This window comes from Eptatretus burgeri, unplaced genomic scaffold (assembly GCF_056783735.1).
Source record: "Eptatretus burgeri isolate ZD-2024b unplaced genomic scaffold, Ebu_testis_v1 Ebu_testis_scaffold_171, whole genome shotgun sequence".
Taxonomy (NCBI): Eukaryota; Metazoa; Chordata; class Myxini; order Myxiniformes; family Myxinidae; genus Eptatretus; species Eptatretus burgeri.
Genome location: NW_028222121.1, coordinates 21,227 through 39,893, shown reverse-complemented (window position 1 = coordinate 39,893; position 18,667 = coordinate 21,227). Strand labels below are relative to the sequence as shown.

The following is an 18,667-nucleotide window of genomic DNA, read 5'->3' as shown; positions in this document are numbered from 1 at the left end:
TTGTAACATTAGCGTATCTTAATTAATTATGTGTTCTGAACAGTATTCTGGCTTTGGAATTGATAATAGAAAGAATCCGAGCAACAACAGCAAGGAAATTTACGAGATATAATTTTGTTTTCTCTTCGTGCAACTCGTGCACCGCCTCCTGAAGGGAGTGGCAGAACCGGTCATTGTATTATCCTCTCTGGGACATATATATGTATATGTGGATTACATGAGATCGAGGATTTGTTCAATTCGTCTGCGGAGGGGGTGGGGGGTGTGTGCAATAAAATAATGACTGTTTTTACACACATTTTTTTTTTTGGTTTTTTCTTTTGGCTTTTTCTTGAGGAAATACTTCATGGCCAGATGCCCTTCCTGACGCCAACCCTGGTCGCCTTTTACGACACTCAGGGATATGGTACACCTATTCTAACTGGGGCATACACCAGGACCAGTACACTGGTACTCATTTTGCCGAACTCGAAGGATGGCAGGCTGAGTCAACCCCCTGGTGTTAATTCAGCAGCCAACGGAGCTTAAACTCAGAACCCTAGAATCCCAAGCCACCACCCGAACCACTAAGCCAGCACCAGGCTTGGGGTGGTGCGCGGGTTGCAATGAGAAGCACATAATGCCTCAAGTTCATCAGGTTTCCTCCTTTTCAGTTTCATGTGAAACAACAGTTTCGACTTTTTCGAAAGCTTATCAGATGTGGTTGTGGTTTCATGTTTTTTTTGGCCTCCAGGAGGGGTGTCACACAAAATGCCATGAAAATCTATTTATACACGTCATCACAGCATTTGTCCAATGGCTAAACACCCCTTGGGAAACGGGGATATTATTCCTTTTAATATTGCATTGTAATAGCATCGATATGATGCGAATGTCATTGTTGTTATTCCTTTTGTGATTGGAAGCGGCCTTGAAAATACTCCATGAAGAGCACTCCGTCTGGCTTCGTTCGGATTTAGCCCTCCACAGAAAAAACACTCTTGAAGGGGAACATTTAGACGCTGCAACTGCCGTCGTGGAACCATTCGTCCTCCCACCAAGAACGTTTGTGTGTGAAAAGTAACGACCGAATGTATCCCAGTCAGGCAGACAGACAAACGGGCACAAAATTTTGCATTTTTGATTTGATAACATTTCAAGCCACAGATCTTTCCAAGCAGGTGAAAGCTTTCAACTGTTTTTCTTTGAACGGTTCTTGGCAGTTTTTCCATTCTGTTCTTCTCATTGATGATCATCTATTACAAAATTAAACTTCGATGGTTTTTACATCACAGAGTTTGTATTGCAGTGCAAAGATTGCTAATTCGGTTTGTTACAAGAGAAGGCAGATAACGCAAGTCAACTGGTTGATTAATTTCCAATAATTGATTCCCTTTTGAACGTAGAATGCACGGGATGGGGAGATCCTCACTACACCAGCTTTGATGGAAAGAAATTTAATTTCCAAGGAACCTCCACATATGTAATGCTACAGGTAAGGTGAAGTGAGCTTGTTCAAAGAAGAGTGCAGATATTTATGATGTAAAATGACAAAGATTTTCATGAAAAACAGCAATATATTTTTGTAAATGCTTGAGAAGTTGATGAATAATTGGTGAAAACCACATCACAGACTAACAATTATAAAAATATGTATCTTTGTTCAGCTTTGCAATGAAACGAATTGGCGGGTGTTGGTAAAGAATGAGCATCGCAATGGGAAGACCAAGGTTTCCTACACCCGGGAAGTGCTCACGCAAGTGTATGGAAAGGAAGTACAGTTTTTCGGAAGCAAGCGGTTCAAGGTATTTTGTTCACAATCACATCAACATAATCAGTTTTACCTTTATTGCATTTGTTCTTTTTTTCTGATTTGTACATTGTTGGTTTGCCCGAAAACTAACTGGATTTAATTTCTTGCAGCTGGATGGGGTTCTTAAAAACATGCCATACAAATTCTCCAATGGATCAGACTCATTCCATGTGCTCCATTGGGGTCGCTACCGTTACCTGATTACTGACTTTGGCCTCGAGGTGTTGTACGACGGTCATCATAATGTGCGAGTGCGTCTACCAAACACCTTCTCTGAGAAGGTCTGCGGCCTCTGTGGAAACATGGACAGCCAGACCAGTAACGACTTCAGAATGAAGAATGGCACGTTGACGGACAATGCGGCACATTTTGGGAACAGCTGGAAGATTGGTGATGAAAACAATGAGTATGTTGGTCTCCATTGCCTTTTTACTTTCATTAAATAAATACCTCACGACATCTTGTTTGCCATTTGTCGTGTGTTGCACTTTTTGATTGATATTATTTCATGAAGATCAAAAACCTCAAATGAACACATCTGCAATCAATTGCGAATTTTGTTTTTGACCGAACTCACAGAGATGTTGATGATGATGGCACACCTCCTGAGCTGAACGCAACGTTGAAGGAGACAGCAAGAAGGAACGAATCTTGTGGGATGTTGCTCCTGAAGAATGGCCCTTTTGCTGCTTGCCATAGCAAGTTCGACCCACGCGTTTTCTTGGAGGACTGCGTGTTTGAATATGTTGTCCGTGATACGGTGAAGGAAGCGCTGTGTGAAGCTTTGGAGTCATACTTTGTCACCTGCTCAGCTGATGGAGTGCAAATGCAAACATGGAGGAAACCAGATCTTTGTCGTAAGATGGCATTAACTTTTTGGGATTGTCATTTTGTTTTCACAAATAACAACAGCAAATATAGCATGTGTGTGTTATTGATTAATTATTATAATTCTAATGACAGACGTTTTTATGACCAGGATTTCCTTTTCTTATCTCTCAGCTCTACAATGCCCATCAAATAGCTCTTACACAATGTGCGTTCCCGACACTGTTGCAACTTGTTCCAACTCTGAAATGAAAGAATTACAACAGAACACTTGCGTTGAGGGTTGTGAATGTGATGCTGGCCTTGTTTGGGATGTGGATCATTGTATCACGGAAGTGGAATGTGGATGTATGCAGGACAACAGTTATTACAATGTGAGTATCGGGACAAATGAATAAAAACCCTCCACTGGAGAGTCACACAACAATGAATCGTGAATGTTTTGTTTTTGCGATCATGTTGTTTGCAACTTTGGATTGTCATGAAATTGTATCGGCAAGGATGACACTGAGGATTTCTCCACAGTTCAATGAGTCCTTCATTACTGAGGGTTGCAGTCAACAGTGCACCTGCCAAACCGGTGGAAATATCAGCTGTGTATCTTTCACGTGTGACTTGAACGTCAATCACTGCAAAGTGAAAGAAGATGGAATCTTGGGCTGTGTTCCAATAGGTAAGATTTAAGCAAAGGGAAGTGGCATCTGCTTTGAGAGGAAACATTTCTTTTCACTTTTTCTTCCATCCTCTCCCTGAGCAGAAACAATCCTCTCCTCTTGCAAATAATTTAATTTGTTTGTATAATATATGTGAAAGTAAAACTCAATCATGATGGCAATTGTTGGAAATGTAAAACATTCCTCATGGACTCGGATTTTCTTCTCTCTTTCAACGATTGAATTGAAAGTTTCTTCATTGAATGGAATATCTTGCTCGAATTCATGAACTGGTTGTCAGTAATCAACTCTAAGGTTTGTCTTTATTATACGTATTTCCTTCATGGTGACGTTTTCATTGTTGATGTTCAAACAAATGTCTGCAGCTTCTCACTATTTTCACATATCATTGTGTTGCTTTGGTCTGTTGCAAATGATGGAAGATATTTTCGTCTTTTGTTTCAATCACAATTCTCAAGGGACTGCGTTTTCACCAGAACTCATATGTGATCCACACTGCTTGCTTGCATCATGCTTTTCATCATTTGAATATGTTTGTGTGTTTGTGAAACAAAACCCTCTTGTGACTATTCCTGACATTTTGCTCGCTTTCTTTGGAAAAAGATTGCAGCAAGTAAGGTTAGCGCGTCGCTTCGATTGAAGTTGTGGTAAAATTTGCCTGCACTTAAAAATATTTACCAGATCCTTTAAGCTTCTTTGTCCTAATTGTGGAGGAATAGAGGGAATGCAGATCAACTGTAAAGCACATCAAATTCCACTGCCCGACTTAACACTACTTAACACAAACAAAGGGGTGAGGTGTAAGATCACATCACAAAAGTGAGAATAATATAATAAGTAAAGAGGTGCAACATTGCTGTGCTGTTTGTTGTTCACCTGGTTGTGTGTAACTTATATTTTGCCATTTGCTTATTCCATTTCTTTATTGCCTTTCTTCTTCATGTGAAAGTTTTTTTTTCATGTCATGTTTTACACATCATGTGTGCATAAGGTCCTCCGTGAGAGTCAACAACAATGGGTTCATGACTATTTACCCCATTTTTCAGGTGGTTGTTCAAATGTTGGCATTCCTCCATTTGGCTCTGTCCATGGTGTCAGCTTCCTGGAGACCCAAACATTCTGTATCTTTCTCGACTTTTTCAATCCATGTGTTTTTTGGATGTTCTGTCGATTTTCTTCCTTTAATCACGATCATTACTCCTTTCTTTGTAATCTCATCTTCTCACATTCATTGTACATGACCACAACAGTTGCATCATCCATTCTGAAGCTCTTCTTCATCAGCATTGATATTTAATCTCTTCCTCATTTCTGAGCTGTTCTTTCTTTCAGAGACAATCCATTTGTCCATCGTATTATTGTAATTTCTGCCCTTTCCATTAGTTTTGCCATCTTTCATCTGCATTGCCCATGTTTCTCCTCCACGCATCAATCTTTTCCACAAAACTCTCAACAATGGAAATCCTGACAGAGCAGTGTGATGCAGCCTTTATTAACTCAAACCTTTGCAGAGAATGGAATTTTTGTGTGCTTCATCCTCCCACATAATTTTCACCATTTATTCTCGTCTGATGTTATCTCCATTTCATGACTAATTTACAGACGGATAGCCGGATGGACAACCTGAAAACATAACGCCTCCGGCTTTCAGCGAGGGAGGCATAAAAATGCATTTTACAAATTTCACGTTTCACCTTCTGCAATTATTCGTGCAGTTCCTCATGAGCTTTAATCATGAGTGAACTGGCAATAACAGGGAATCTTCTGTACTTTCTTTGCAATATCACAAGGAATTTTGTGAGCAAAAATATTTCATGAAGTTCTAAACTTCACTTTTAATATCGCGCAGATTTGGAAATTGATCATCAAAATATGATTTAACCAAAAACAGTGCTCTTGATATAAAATATAATCAGTGTTTCAGAGCATTAACAGAACGATTGCATTTACTGAATCCAAAATAATGTTCTTCATGGTGTACATGGTGTCAATTCGTTCAGGAAATTTGTTTTCATTTGGTGGAGTTTCACTGGACTCACATTTGTTTCTTCTTGTTGAACATTTAGTGACAACAACATCACCTATCCTTTCCACGAAACTCTCAACAATCCCAACTCCGACACTCCCAACAACAATCCCAACTCCGACACCCTCAACAATCCCAACTCCGACACTCTCAACAACAATCCCCATGTCCTCCATGACCACTCCAACGGTCATTACGAGAGGTAAAGGAACCTGCATTTGTCTTGTTCTGTTGAGATTTTTTTGTCGGTTCAAACTGGCATCTTAAAGCCGAAACATTGAATGATCATGATCCACTTTTATAAATCTGATTTGATGATGACTGGATTAATGTTCACATATTGACATTTTTAGTGATAACAGAGCGAGAGAGCAATTTAATTTGCTTTTGTAACATTAGCGTATCTTAATTAATTATGTGTTCTGAACAGTATTCTGGCTTTGGAATTGATAATAGAAAGAATCCGAGCAACAACAGCAAGGAAATTTACGAGATATAATTTTGTTTTCTCTTCGTGCAACTCGTGCACCGCCTCCTGAAGGGAGTGGCAGAACCGGTCATTGTATTATCCTCTCTGGGACATATATATGTATATGTGGATTACATGAGATCGAGGATTTGTTCAATTCGTCTGCGGAGGGGGTGGGGGGTGTGTGCAATAAAATAATGGCTGTTGTTACACACATTTTTTTTTTTGGGTTTTTCTTTTGGCTTTTTCTTGAGGAAATACTTCATGGCCAGATGCCCTTCCTGACGCCAACCCTGGTCGCCTTTTACGACACTCAGGGATATGGTACACCTATTCTTACTGGGGCATACACCAGGACCAGTACACTGGTACTCATTTTGCCGAACTCGAAGGATGGCAGGCTGAGTCAACCCCTGGTGTTAATTCAGCAGCCAACGGAGCTTAAACTCAGAACCCTAGAATCCCAAGCCACCACCCGAACCACTAAGCCAGCACCAGGCTTGGGGTGGGGGTGCAATGAGAAGCACATAATGCCTCAAGTTCATCAGGTTTCCTCCTTTTCAGTTTCATGTGAAACAACAGTTTCGACTTTTTCGAAAGCTTATCAGATGTGGTTGTGGTTTCATGTTTTTTTGGCCTCCAGGAGGGGTGTCACACAAAATGCCATGAAAATCTATTTATACACGTCATCACAGCATTTGTCCAATGGCTAAACACCCCTTGGGAAACGGGGATATTATTCCTTTTAATATTGTATTGTAATAGCATCGATATGATGCGAATGTCATTGTTGTTATTCCTTTTGTGATTGGAAGCGGCCTTGAAAATACTCCATGAAGAGCACTCCGTCTGGCTTCGTTCGGATTTAGCCCTCCACAGAAAAAAACACTCTTGAAGGGGAACATTTAGACGCTGCAACTGCCGTCGTGGAACCATTCGTCCTCCCACCAAGAACGTTTGTGTGTGAAAAGTAACGACCGAATGTATCCCAGTCAGGCAGACAGACAAACGGGCACAAAATTTTGCATTTTTGATTTGATAACATTTCAAGCCACAGATCTTTCCAAGCAGGTGAAAGCTTTCAACTGTTTTTCTTTGAACGGTTCTTGGCAGTTTTTCCATTCTGTTCTTCTCATTGATGATCATCTATTACAAAATTAAACTTCGATGGTTTTTACATCACAGAGTTTGTATTGCAGTGCAAAGATTGCTAATTCGGTTTGTTACAAGAGAAGGCAGATAATGCAAGTCAACTGGTTGATTAATTTCCAATAATTGATTCCCTTTTGAACGTAGAATGCACGGGATGGGGAGATCCTCACTACACCAGCTTTGATGGAAAGAAATTTAATTTCCAAGGAACCTCCACATATGTAATGCTACAGGTAAGGTGAAGTGAGCTTGTTCAAAGAAGAGTGCAGATATTTATGATGTAAAATGACAAAGATTTTCATGAAAAACAGCAATATATTTTTGTAAATGCTTGAGAAGTTGATGAATAATTGGTGAAAACCACATCACAGACTGACAATTATAAAAATATGTATCTTTGTTCAGCTTTGCAATGAAACGAATTGGCGGGTGTTGGTAAAGAATGAGCATCGCAATGGGAAGACCAAGGTTTCCTACACCCGGGAAGTGCTCACGCAAGTGTATGGAAAGGAAGTACAGTTTTTCGGAAGCAAGCGGTTCAAGGTATTTTGTTCACAATCACATCAACATAATCAGTTTTACCTTTATTGCATTTGTTCTTTTTTTCTGATTTGTACATTGTTGGTTTGCCCGAAAACTAACTGGATTTAATTTCTTGCAGCTGGATGGGGTTCTTAAAAACATGCCATACAAATTCTCCAATGGATCAGACTCATTCCATGTGCTCCATTGGGGTCGCTACCGTTACCTGATTACTGACTTTGGCCTCGAGGTGTTGTACGACGGTCATCATAATGTGCGAGTGCGTCTACCAAACACCTTCTCTGAGAAGGTCTGCGGCCTCTGTGGAAACATGGACAGCCAGACCAGTAACGACTTCAGAATGAAGAATGGCACGTTGACGGACAATGCGGCACATTTTGGGAACAGCTGGAAGATTGGTGATGAAAACAATGAGTATGTTGGTCTCCATTGCCTTTTTACTTTCATTAAATAAATACCTCACGACATCTTGTTTGCCATTTGTCGTGTGTTGCACTTTTTGATTGATATTATTTCATGAAGATCACAAAAACCTCAAATGAACACATCTGCAATCAATTGCGAATTTTTTTTTGACCGAACTCACAGAGATGTTGATGATGATGGCACAATCCTTGTGCTGAACGCAACGTTGAATGAGACAGCAAGAAGGAACGAATCTTGTGGGATGTTGCTCCTGAAGGATGGCCCTTTTGCTGCTTGCCATAGCAAGTTCGACCCACGCGTTTTCTTGGAGGACTGCGTGTTTGAATATGTTGTCCGTGATATGGTGAAGGAAGCGCTGTGTGAAGCTTTGGAGTCATACTTTGTCACCTGCTCAGCTGATGGAGTGCAAATGCAAACATGGAGGAAACCAGATCTTTGTCGTAAGATGGCGTTAACATTTTGGGATTGTCATTTTGTTTTCACAAATAACAACAGCAAATATAGCATGTGTGTGTTATTGATTAATTATTATAATTCTAATGACAGACGTTTTTATGACCAGGATTTCCTTTTCTTATCTCTCAGCTCTACAATGCCCATCAAATAGCTCTTACACAATGTGCGTTCCCGACACTGTTGCAACTTGTTCCAACTCTGAAACGAAAGAATTACAACAGAGCACTTGCGTTGAGGGCTGTGAATGTGATGCTGGCCTTGTTTGGGATGTGGATCGTTGTATCACGGAAGTGGAATGTGGATGTATGCAGGACAACAGTTATTACAACGTGAGTATTGGGACAAATGAATAAAAACCCTCCACTGGAGAGTCACACAACAATGAATCGTGAATGTTTTGTTTTTGCGATCATGTTGTTTGCAACTTTGGATTGTCATGAAATTGTATCGGCAAGGATGACACTGAGGATTTCTCCACAGTTCAATGAGTCCTTCATTACTGAGGGTTGCAGTCAACAGTGCACCTGCCAAACCGGTGGAAATATCAGCTGTGTATCTTTCACGTGTGACTTGAACGTCAATCACTGCAAAGTGAAAGAAGATGGAATCTTGGGCTGTGTTCCAATAGGTAAGATTTAAGCAAAGGGAAGTGGCATCTGCTTTGAGAGGAAACATTTCTTTTCACTTTTTCTTCCATCCTCTCCCTGAGCAGAAACAATCCTCTCCTCTTGCAAATAATTTAATTTGTTTGTATAATATATGTGAAAGTAAAACTCAATCATGATGGCAATTGTTGGAAATGTAAAACATTCCTCATGGACTCGGATTTTCTTCTCTCTTTCAACGATTGATTTGAAAGTTTCTTCATTGAATGGAATATCTTGCTCGAATTCATGAACTGGTTGTCAGTAATCAACTCTAAGGTTTGTCTTTATTATACGTATTTCCTTCATGGTGACGTTTTCATTGTTGATGTTCAAACAAATGTCTGCAGCTTCTCACTATTTTCACATATCATTGTGTTGCTTTGGTCTGTTGCAAATGATGGAAGATATTTTCGTCTTTTTGTTTCAATCACAATTCTCAAGGGACTGCGTTTTCACCAGAACTCATATGTGATCCACACTGCTTGCTTGCATCATGCTTTTCATCATTTGAATATGTTTGTGTGTTTGTGAAACAAAACCCTCTTGTGACTATTCCTGACATTTTGCTCGCTTTCTTTGGAAAAAGATTGCAGCAAGTGAGGTTAGCGCGTCGCTTCGATTGAAGTTGTGGTAAAATTTGCCTGCACTTAAAAATATTTACCAGATCCTTTAAGCTTCTTTGTCCCAATTGTGGAGGAATAGAGGGAATGCAGATCAACTGTAAAGCACATCAAATTCCACTGCCCGACTTAACACTACTTAACACAAACAAAGGGGTGAGGTGTAAGATCACATCACAAAAGTGAGAATAATATAATAAGTAAAGAGATGCAACATTGCTGTGCTGTTTGTTGTTCACCTGGTTGTGTGTAACTTATATTTTGCCATTTGCTTACTCCATTTTTTTATTGCCTTTCTTCTTCATGTGAAAGTTTTTTTTTCATGTCATGTTTTACACATCATGTGTGCATAAGGTCCTCCGTGAGAGTCAACAACAATGGGTTCATGACTATTTACCCCATTTTTCAGGTGGTTGTTCAAATGTTGGCATTCCTCCATTTGGCTCTGTCCATGGTGTCAGCTTCCTGGAGACCCAAACATTCTGTATCTTTCTCGACTTTTTCAATCCATGTGTTTTTTGGATGTTCTGTCGATTTTCTTCCTTTAATCACGATCATTACTCCTTTCTTTGTAATCTCATCTTCTCACATTCATTGCACATGACCACAACAGTTGCATCATCCATTCTGAAGCTCTTCTTCATCAGCATTGATATTTAATCTCTTCCTCATTTCTGAGCTGTTCTTTCTTTCAGAGACAATCCATTTGTCCATCGTATTATTGTAATTTCTGCCCTTTCCATTAGTTTTGCCATCTTTCATCTGCATTGCCCATGTTTCTCCTCCACGCATCAATCTTTTCCACAAAACTCTCAACAATGGAAATCCTGACAGAGCAGTGTGATGCAGCCTTTATTAACTCAAACCTTTGCAGAGAATGGAATTTTTGTGTGCTTCATCCTCCCACATAATTTTCACCATTTATTCTCGTCTGATGTTATCTCCATTTCATGACTAATTTACAGACGGATAGCCGGATGGACAACCTGAAAACATAACGCCTCCGGCTTTCAGCGAGGGAGGCATAAAAATGCATTTTACAAATTTCACGTTTCACCTTCTGCAATTATTCGTGCAGTTCCTCATGAGCTGTAATCATGAGTGAACTGGCAATAACAGGGAATCTTCTGTACTTTCTTTGCAATATCACAAGGAATTTTGTGAGCAAAAATATTTCATGAAGTTCTAAACTTCACTTTTAATATTGCGCAGATTTGGAAATTGATCATCAAAATATGATTTAACCAAAAACAGTGCTCTTGATATAAAATATAATCAGTGTTTCAGAGCATTAACAGAACGATTGCATTTACTGAATCCAAAATAATGTTCTTCATGGTGTACATGGTGTCAATTCGTTCAGGAAATTTGTTTTCATTTGGTGGAGTTTCACTGGACTCACATTTGTTTCTTCTTGTTGAACATTTAGTGACAACAACATCACCTATCCTTTCCACGAAACTCTCAACAATCCCAACTCCGACACTCCCAACAACAATCCCAACTCCGACACCCTCAACAATCCCAACTCCGACACTCTCAACAACAACCCCCATGTCCTCCATGACCACTCCAACGGTCATTACGAGAGGTAAAGGAACCTGCATTTGTCTTGTTCTGTTGAGATTTTTTTGTCGGTTCAAACTGGCATCTTAAAGCCGAAACATTGAATGATCATGATCCACTTTTATAAATCTGATTTGATGATGACTGGATTAATGTTCACATATTGACATTTTTAGTGATAACAGAGCGAGAGAGCAATTTAATTTGCTTTTGTAACATTAGCGTATCTTAATTAATTATGTGTTCTGAACAGTATTCTGGCTTTGGAATTGATAATAGAAAGAATCCGAGCAACAACAGCAAGGAAATTTACGAGATATAATTTTGTTTTCTCTTCGTGCAACTCGTGCACCGCCTCCTGAAGGGAGTGGCAGAACCGGTCATTGTATTATCCTCTCTGGGACATATATATGTATATGTGGATTACATGAGATCGAGGATTTGTTCAATTCGTCTGCGGAGGGGGTGGGGGGTGTGTGCAATAAAATAATGACTGTTTTTACACACATTTTTTTTTTTGGTTTTTTCTTTTGGCTTTTTCTTGAGGAAATACTTCATGGCCAGATGCCCTTCCTGACGCCAACCCTGGTCGCCTTTTACGACACTCAGGGATATGGTACACCTATTCTAACTGGGGCATACACCAGGACCAGTACACTGGTACTCATTTTGCCGAACTCGAAGGATGGCAGGCTGAGTCAACCCCCTGGTGTTAATTCAGCAGCCAACGGAGCTTAAACTCAGAACCCTAGAATCCCAAGCCACCACCCGAACCACTAAGCCAGCACCAGGCTTGGGGTGGGGGGGGGTGCAATGAGAAGCACATAATGCCTCAAGTTCATCAGGTTTCCTCCTTTTCAGTTTCATGTGAAACAACAGTTTCGACTTTTTCGAAAGCTTATCAGATGTGGTTGTGGTTTCATGTTTTTGGCCTCCAGGAGGGGTGTCACACAAAATGCCATGAAAATCTATTTATACACGTCATCACAGCATTTGTCCAATGGCTAAACACCCCTTGGGAAACGGGGATATTATTCCTTTTAATATTGCATTGTAATAGCATCGATATGATGCGAATGTCATTGTTGTTATTCCTTTTGTGATTGGAAGCGGCCTTGAAAATACTCCATGAAGAGCACTCCGTCTGGCTTCGTTCGGATTTAGCCCTCCACAGAAAAAAACACTCTTGAAGGGGAACATTTAGACGCTGCAACTGCCGTCGTGGAACCATTCGTCCTCCCACCAAGAACGTTTGTGTGTGAAAAGTAACGACCGAATGTATCCCAGTCAGGCAGACAGACAAACGGGCACAAAATTTTGCATTTTTGATTTGATAACATTTCAAGCCACAGATCTTTCCAAGCAGGTGAAAGCTTTCAACTGTTTTTCTTTGAACGGTTCTTGGCAGTTTTTCCATTCTGTTCTTCTCATTGATGATCATCTATTACAAAATTAAACTTCGATGGTTTTTACATCACAGAGTTTGTATTGCAGTGCAAAGATTGCTAATTCGGTTTGTTACAAGAGAAGGCAGATAACGCAAGTCAACTGGTTGATTAATTTCCAATAATTGATTCCCTTTTGAACGTAGAATGCACGGGATGGGGAGATCCTCACTACACCAGCTTTGATGGAAAGAAATTTAATTTCCAAGGAACCTCCACATATGTAATGCTACAGGTAAGGTGAAGTGAGCTTGTTCAAAGAAGAGTGCAGATATTTATGATGTAAAATGACAAAGATTTTCATGAAAAACAGCAATATATTTTTGTAAATGCTTGAGAAGTTGATGAATAATTGGTGAAAACCACATCACAGACTAACAATTATAAAAATATGTATCTTTGTTCAGCTTTGCAATGAAACGAATTGGCGGGTGTTGGTAAAGAATGAGCATCGCAATGGGAAGACCAAGGTTTCCTACACCCGGGAAGTGCTCACGCAAGTGTATGGAAAGGAAGTACAGTTTTTCGGAAGCAAGCGGTTCAAGGTATTTTGTTCACAATCACATCAACATAATCAGTTTTACCTTTATTGCATTTGTTCTTTTTTTCTGATTTGTACATTGTTGGTTTGCCCGAAAACTAACTGGATTTAATTTCTTGCAGCTGGATGGGGTTCTTAAAAACATGCCATACAAATTCTCCAATGGATCAGACTCATTCCATGTGCTCCATTGGGGTCGCTACCGTTACCTGATTACTGACTTTGGCCTCGAGGTGTTGTACGACGGTCATCATAATGTGCGAGTGCGTCTACCAAACACCTTCTCTGAGAAGGTCTGCGGCCTCTGTGGAAACATGGACAGCCAGACCAGTAACGACTTCAGAATGAAGAATGGCACGTTGACGGACAATGCGGCACATTTTGGGAACAGCTGGAAGATTGGTGATGAAAACAATGAGTATGTTGGTCTCCATTGCCTTTTTACTTTCATTAAATAAATACCTCACGACATCTTGTTTGCCATTTGTCGTGTGTTGCACTTTTTGATTGATATTATTTCATGAAGATCAAAAACCTCAAATGAACACATCTGCAATCAATTGCGAATTTTGTTTTTGACCGAACTCACAGAGATGTTGATGATGATGGCACACCTCCTGAGCTGAACGCAACGTTGAAGGAGACAGCAAGAAGGAACGAATCTTGTGGGATGTTGCTCCTGAAGAATGGCCCTTTTGCTGCTTGCCATAGCAAGTTCGACCCACGCGTTTTCTTGGAGGACTGCGTGTTTGAATATGTTGTCCGTGATATGGTGAAGGAAGCGCTGTGTGAAGCTTTGGAGTCATACTTTGTCACCTGCTCAGCTGATGGAGTGCAAATGCAAACATGGAGGAAACCAGATCTTTGTCGTAAGATGGCATTAACTTTTGGGATTGTCATTTTGTTTTCACAAATAACAACAGCAAATATAGCATGTGTGTGTTATTGATTAATTATTATAATTCTAATGACAGACGTTTTTATGACCAGGATTTCCTTTTCTTATCTCTCAGCTCTACAATGCCCATCAAATAGCTCTTACACAATGTGCGTTCCCGACACTGTTGCAACTTGTTCCAACTCTGAAATGAAAGAATTACAACAGAACACTTGCGTTGAGGGTTGTGAATGTGATGCTGGCCTTGTTTGGGATGTGGATCATTGTATCACGGAAGTGGAATGTGGATGTATGCAGGACAACAGTTATTACAATGTGAGTATCGGGACAAATGAATAAAAACCCTCCACTGGAGAGTCACACAACAATGAATCGTGAATGTTTTGTTTTTGCGATCATGTTGTTTGCAACTTTGGATTGTCATGAAATTGTATCGGCAAGGATGACACTGAGGATTTCTCCACAGTTCAATGAGTCCTTCATTACTGAGGGTTGCAGTCAACAGTGCACCTGCCAAACCGGTGGAAATATCAGCTGTGTATCTTTCACGTGTGACTTGAACGTCAATCACTGCAAAGTGAAAGAAGATGGAATCTTGGGCTGTGTTCCAATAGGTAAGATTTAAGCAAAGGGAAGTGGCATCTGCTTTGAGAGGAAACATTTCTTTTCACTTTTTCTTCCATCCTCTCCCTGAGCAGAAACAATCCTCTCCTCTTGCAAATAATTTAATTTGTTTGTATAATATATGTGAAAGTAAAACTCAATCATGATGGCAATTGTTGGAAATGTAAAACATTCCTCATGGACTCGGATTTTCTTCTCTCTTTCAACGATTGAATTGAAAGTTTCTTCATTGAATGGAATATCTTGCTCGAATTCATGAACTGGTTGTCAGTAATCAACTCTAAGGTTTGTCTTTATTATACGTATTTCCTTCATGGTGACGTTTTCATTGTTGATGTTCAAACAAATGTCTGCAGCTTCTCACTATTTTCACATATCATTGTGTTGCTTTGGTCTGTTGCAAATGATGGAAGATATTTTCGTCTTTTTGTTTCAATCACAATTCTCAAGGGACTGCGTTTTCACCAGAACTCATATGTGATCCACACTGCTTGCTTGCATCATGCTTTTCATCATTTGAATATGTTTGTGTGTTTGTGAAACAAAACCCTCTTGTGACTATTCCTGACATTTTGCTCGCTTTCTTTGGAAAAAGATTGCAGCAAGTAAGGTTAGCGCGTCGCTTCGATTGAAGTTGTGGTAAAATTTGCCTGCACTTAAAAATATTTACCAGATCCTTTAAGCTTCTTTGTCCTAATTGTGGAGGAATAGAGGGAATGCAGATCAACTGTAAAGCACATCAAATTCCACTGCCCGACTTAACACTACTTAACACAAACAAAGGGGTGAGGTGTAAGATCACATCACAAAAGTGAGAATAATATAATAAGTAAAGAGGTGCAACATTGCTGTGCTGTTTGTTGTTCACCTGGTTGTGTGTAACTTATATTTTGCCATTTGCTTATTCCATTTCTTTATTGCCTTTCTTCTTCATGTGAAAGTTTTTTTTTCATGTCATGTTTTACACATCATGTGTGCATAAGGTCCTCCGTGAGAGTCAACAACAATGGGTTCATGACTATTTACCCCATTTTTCAGGTGGTTGTTCAAATGTTGGCATTCCTCCATTTGGCTCTGTCCATGGTGTCAGCTTCCTGGAGACCCAAACATTCTGTATCTTTCTCGACTTTTTCAATCCATGTGTTTTTTGGATGTTCTGTCGATTTTCTTCCTTTAATCACGATCATTACTCCTTTCTTTGTAATCTCATCTTCTCACATTCATTGCACATGACCACAACAGTTGCATCATCCATTCTGAAGCTCTTCTTCATCAGCATTGATATTTAATCTCTTCCTCATTTCTGAGCTGTTCTTTCTTTCAGAGACAATCCATTTGTCCATCGTATTATTGTAATTTCTGCCCTTTCCATTAGTTTTGCCATCTTTCATCTGCATTGCCCATGTTTCTCCTCCACGCATCAATCTTTTCCACAAAACTCTCAACAATGGAAATCCTGACAGAGCAGTGTGATGCAGCCTTTATTAACTCAAACCTTTGCAGAGAATGGAATTTTTGTGTGCTTCATCCTCCCACATAATTTTCACCATTTATTCTCGTCTGATGTTATCTCCATTTCATGACTAATTTACAGACGGATAGCCGGATGGACAACCTGAAAACATAACGCCTCCGGCTTTCAGCGAGGGAGGCATAAAAATGCATTTTACAAATTTCACGTTTCACCTTCTGCAATTATTCGTGCAGTTCCTCATGAGCTGTAATCATGAGTGAACTGGCAATAACAGGGAATCTTCTGTACTTTCTTTGCAATATCACAAGGAATTTTGTGAGCAAAAATATTTCATGAAGTTCTAAACTTCACTTTTAATATTGCGCAGATTTGGAAATTGATCATCAAAATATGATTTAACCAAAAACAGTGCTCTTGATATAAAATATAATCAGTGTTTCAGAGCATTAACAGAACGATTGCATTTACTGAATCCAAAATAATGTTCTTCATGGTGTACATGGTGTCAATTCGTTCAGGAAATTTGTTTTCATTTGGTGGAGTTTCACTGGACTCACATTTGTTTCTTCTTGTTGAACATTTAGTGACAACAACATCACCTATCCTTTCCACGAAACTCTCAACAATCCCAACTCCGACACTCCCAACAACAATCCCAACTCCGACACCCTCAACAATCCCAACTCCGACACTCTCAACAACAATCCCCATGTCCTCCATGACCACTCCAACGGTCATTACGAGAGGTAAAGGAACCTGCATTTGTCTTGTTCTGTTGAGATTTTTTGTCGGTTCAAACTGGCATCTTAAAGCCGAAACATTGAATGATCATGATCCACTTTTATAAATCTGATTTGATGATGACTGGATTAATGTTCACATATTGACATTTTTAGTGATAACAGAGCGAGAGAGCAATTTAATTTGCTTTTGTAACATTAGCGTATCTTAATTAATTATGTGTTCTGAACAGTATTCTGGCTTTGGAATTGATAATAGAAAGAATCCGAGCAACAACAGCAAGGAAATTTACGAGATATAATTTTGTTTTCTCTTCGTGCAACTCGTGCACCGCCTCCTGAAGGGAGTGGCAGAACCGGTCATTGTATTATCCTCTCTGGGACATATATATGTATATGTGGATTACATGAGATCGAGGATTTGTTCAATTCGTCTGCGGAGGGGGGTGGGGGGGGGGTGTGCAATAAAATAATGACTGTTTTTACACACATTTTTTTTTTTTGGCTTTTTCTTTTGGCTTTTTCTTGAGGAAATACTTCATGGCCAGATGCCCTTCCTGACGCCAACCCTGGTCGCCTTTTACGACACTCAGGGATATGGTACACCTATTCTTACTGGGGCATACACCAGGACCAGTACACTGGTACTCATTTTGCCGAACTCGAAGGATGGCAGGCTGAGTCAACCCCCTGGTGTTAATTCAGCAGCCAACGGAGCTTAAACTCAGAACCCTAGAATCCCAAGCCACCACCCGAACCACTAAGCCAGCACCAGGCTTGGGGTGGGGGGAGGTGCAATGAGAAGCACATAATGCCTCAAGTTCATCAGGTTTCCTCCTTTTCAGTTTCATGTGAAACAACAGTTTCGACTTTTTCGAAAGCTTATCAGATGTGGTTGTGGTTTCATGTTTTTTGGCCTCCAGGAGGGGTGTCACACAAAATGCCATGAAAATCTATTTATACACGTCATCACAGCATTTGTCCAATGGCTAAACACCCCTTGGGAAACGGGGATATTATTCCTTTTAATATTGTATTGTAATAGCATCGATATGATGCGAATGTCATTGTTGTTATTCCTTTTGTGATTGGAAGCGGCCTTGAAAATACTCCATGAAGAGCACTCCGTCTGGCTTCGTTCGGATTTAGCCCTCCACAGAAAAAAACACTCTTGAAGGGGAACATTTAGACGCTGCAACTGCCGTCGTGGAACCATTCGTCCTCCCACCAAGAACGTTTGTGTGTGAAAAGTAACGACCGAATGTATCCCAGTCAGGCAGACAGACAAACGGGCACAAAATTTTGCATTTTTGATTTGATAACATTTCAAGCCACAGATCTTTCCAAGCAGGTGAAAGCTTTCAACTGTTTTTCTTTGAACGGTTCTTGGCAGTTTTTCCATTCTGTTCTTCTCATTGATGATCATCTATTACAAAATTAAACTTCGATGGTTTTTACATCACAGAGTTTGTATTGCAGTGCAAAGATTGCTAATTCGGTTTGTTACAAGAGAAGGCAGATAATGCAAGTCAACTGGTTGATTAATTTCCAATAATTGATTCCCTTTTGAACGTAGAATGCACGGGATGGGGAGATCCTCACTACACCAGCTTTGATGGAAAGAAATTTAATTTCCAAGGAACCTCCACATATGTAATGCTACAGGTAAGGTGAAGTGAGCTTGTTCAAAGAAGAGTGCAGATATTTATGATGTAAAATGACAAAGATTTTCATGAAAAACAGCAA

At 39.9% G+C, this 18,667-nt stretch overlaps 1 protein-coding gene across 1 annotated transcript in view; it reads left to right on the top strand.

Annotated features, from left to right (window-relative positions):
• The window catches only part of LOC147007436 (IgGFc-binding protein-like), a 51,503-nt gene that overhangs the window by 15,193 nt on the left and 17,643 nt on the right, over positions 1-18,667 (top strand). The window contains exons 18-39 of the mRNA XM_085867159.1: positions 1,386-1,474; positions 1,647-1,784; positions 1,903-2,198; positions 2,372-2,649; positions 2,795-2,994; positions 3,146-3,293; positions 5,361-5,522; positions 7,086-7,174; positions 7,347-7,484; positions 7,603-7,898; positions 8,073-8,350; positions 8,496-8,695; positions 8,847-8,994; positions 11,063-11,224; positions 12,791-12,879; positions 13,052-13,189; positions 13,308-13,603; positions 13,777-14,054; positions 14,199-14,398; positions 14,550-14,697; positions 16,766-16,927; positions 18,498-18,586. Of these exons, the coding sequence (XP_085723285.1) occupies positions 1,386-1,474; positions 1,647-1,784; positions 1,903-2,198; positions 2,372-2,649; positions 2,795-2,994; positions 3,146-3,293; positions 5,361-5,522; positions 7,086-7,174; positions 7,347-7,484; positions 7,603-7,898; positions 8,073-8,350; positions 8,496-8,695; positions 8,847-8,994; positions 11,063-11,224; positions 12,791-12,879; positions 13,052-13,189; positions 13,308-13,603; positions 13,777-14,054; positions 14,199-14,398; positions 14,550-14,697; positions 16,766-16,927; positions 18,498-18,586 (4,022 nt within the window). The remainder of the gene's footprint in view (positions 1-1,385; positions 1,475-1,646; positions 1,785-1,902; positions 2,199-2,371; positions 2,650-2,794; positions 2,995-3,145; positions 3,294-5,360; positions 5,523-7,085; positions 7,175-7,346; positions 7,485-7,602; positions 7,899-8,072; positions 8,351-8,495; positions 8,696-8,846; positions 8,995-11,062; positions 11,225-12,790; positions 12,880-13,051; positions 13,190-13,307; positions 13,604-13,776; positions 14,055-14,198; positions 14,399-14,549; positions 14,698-16,765; positions 16,928-18,497; positions 18,587-18,667) is intronic.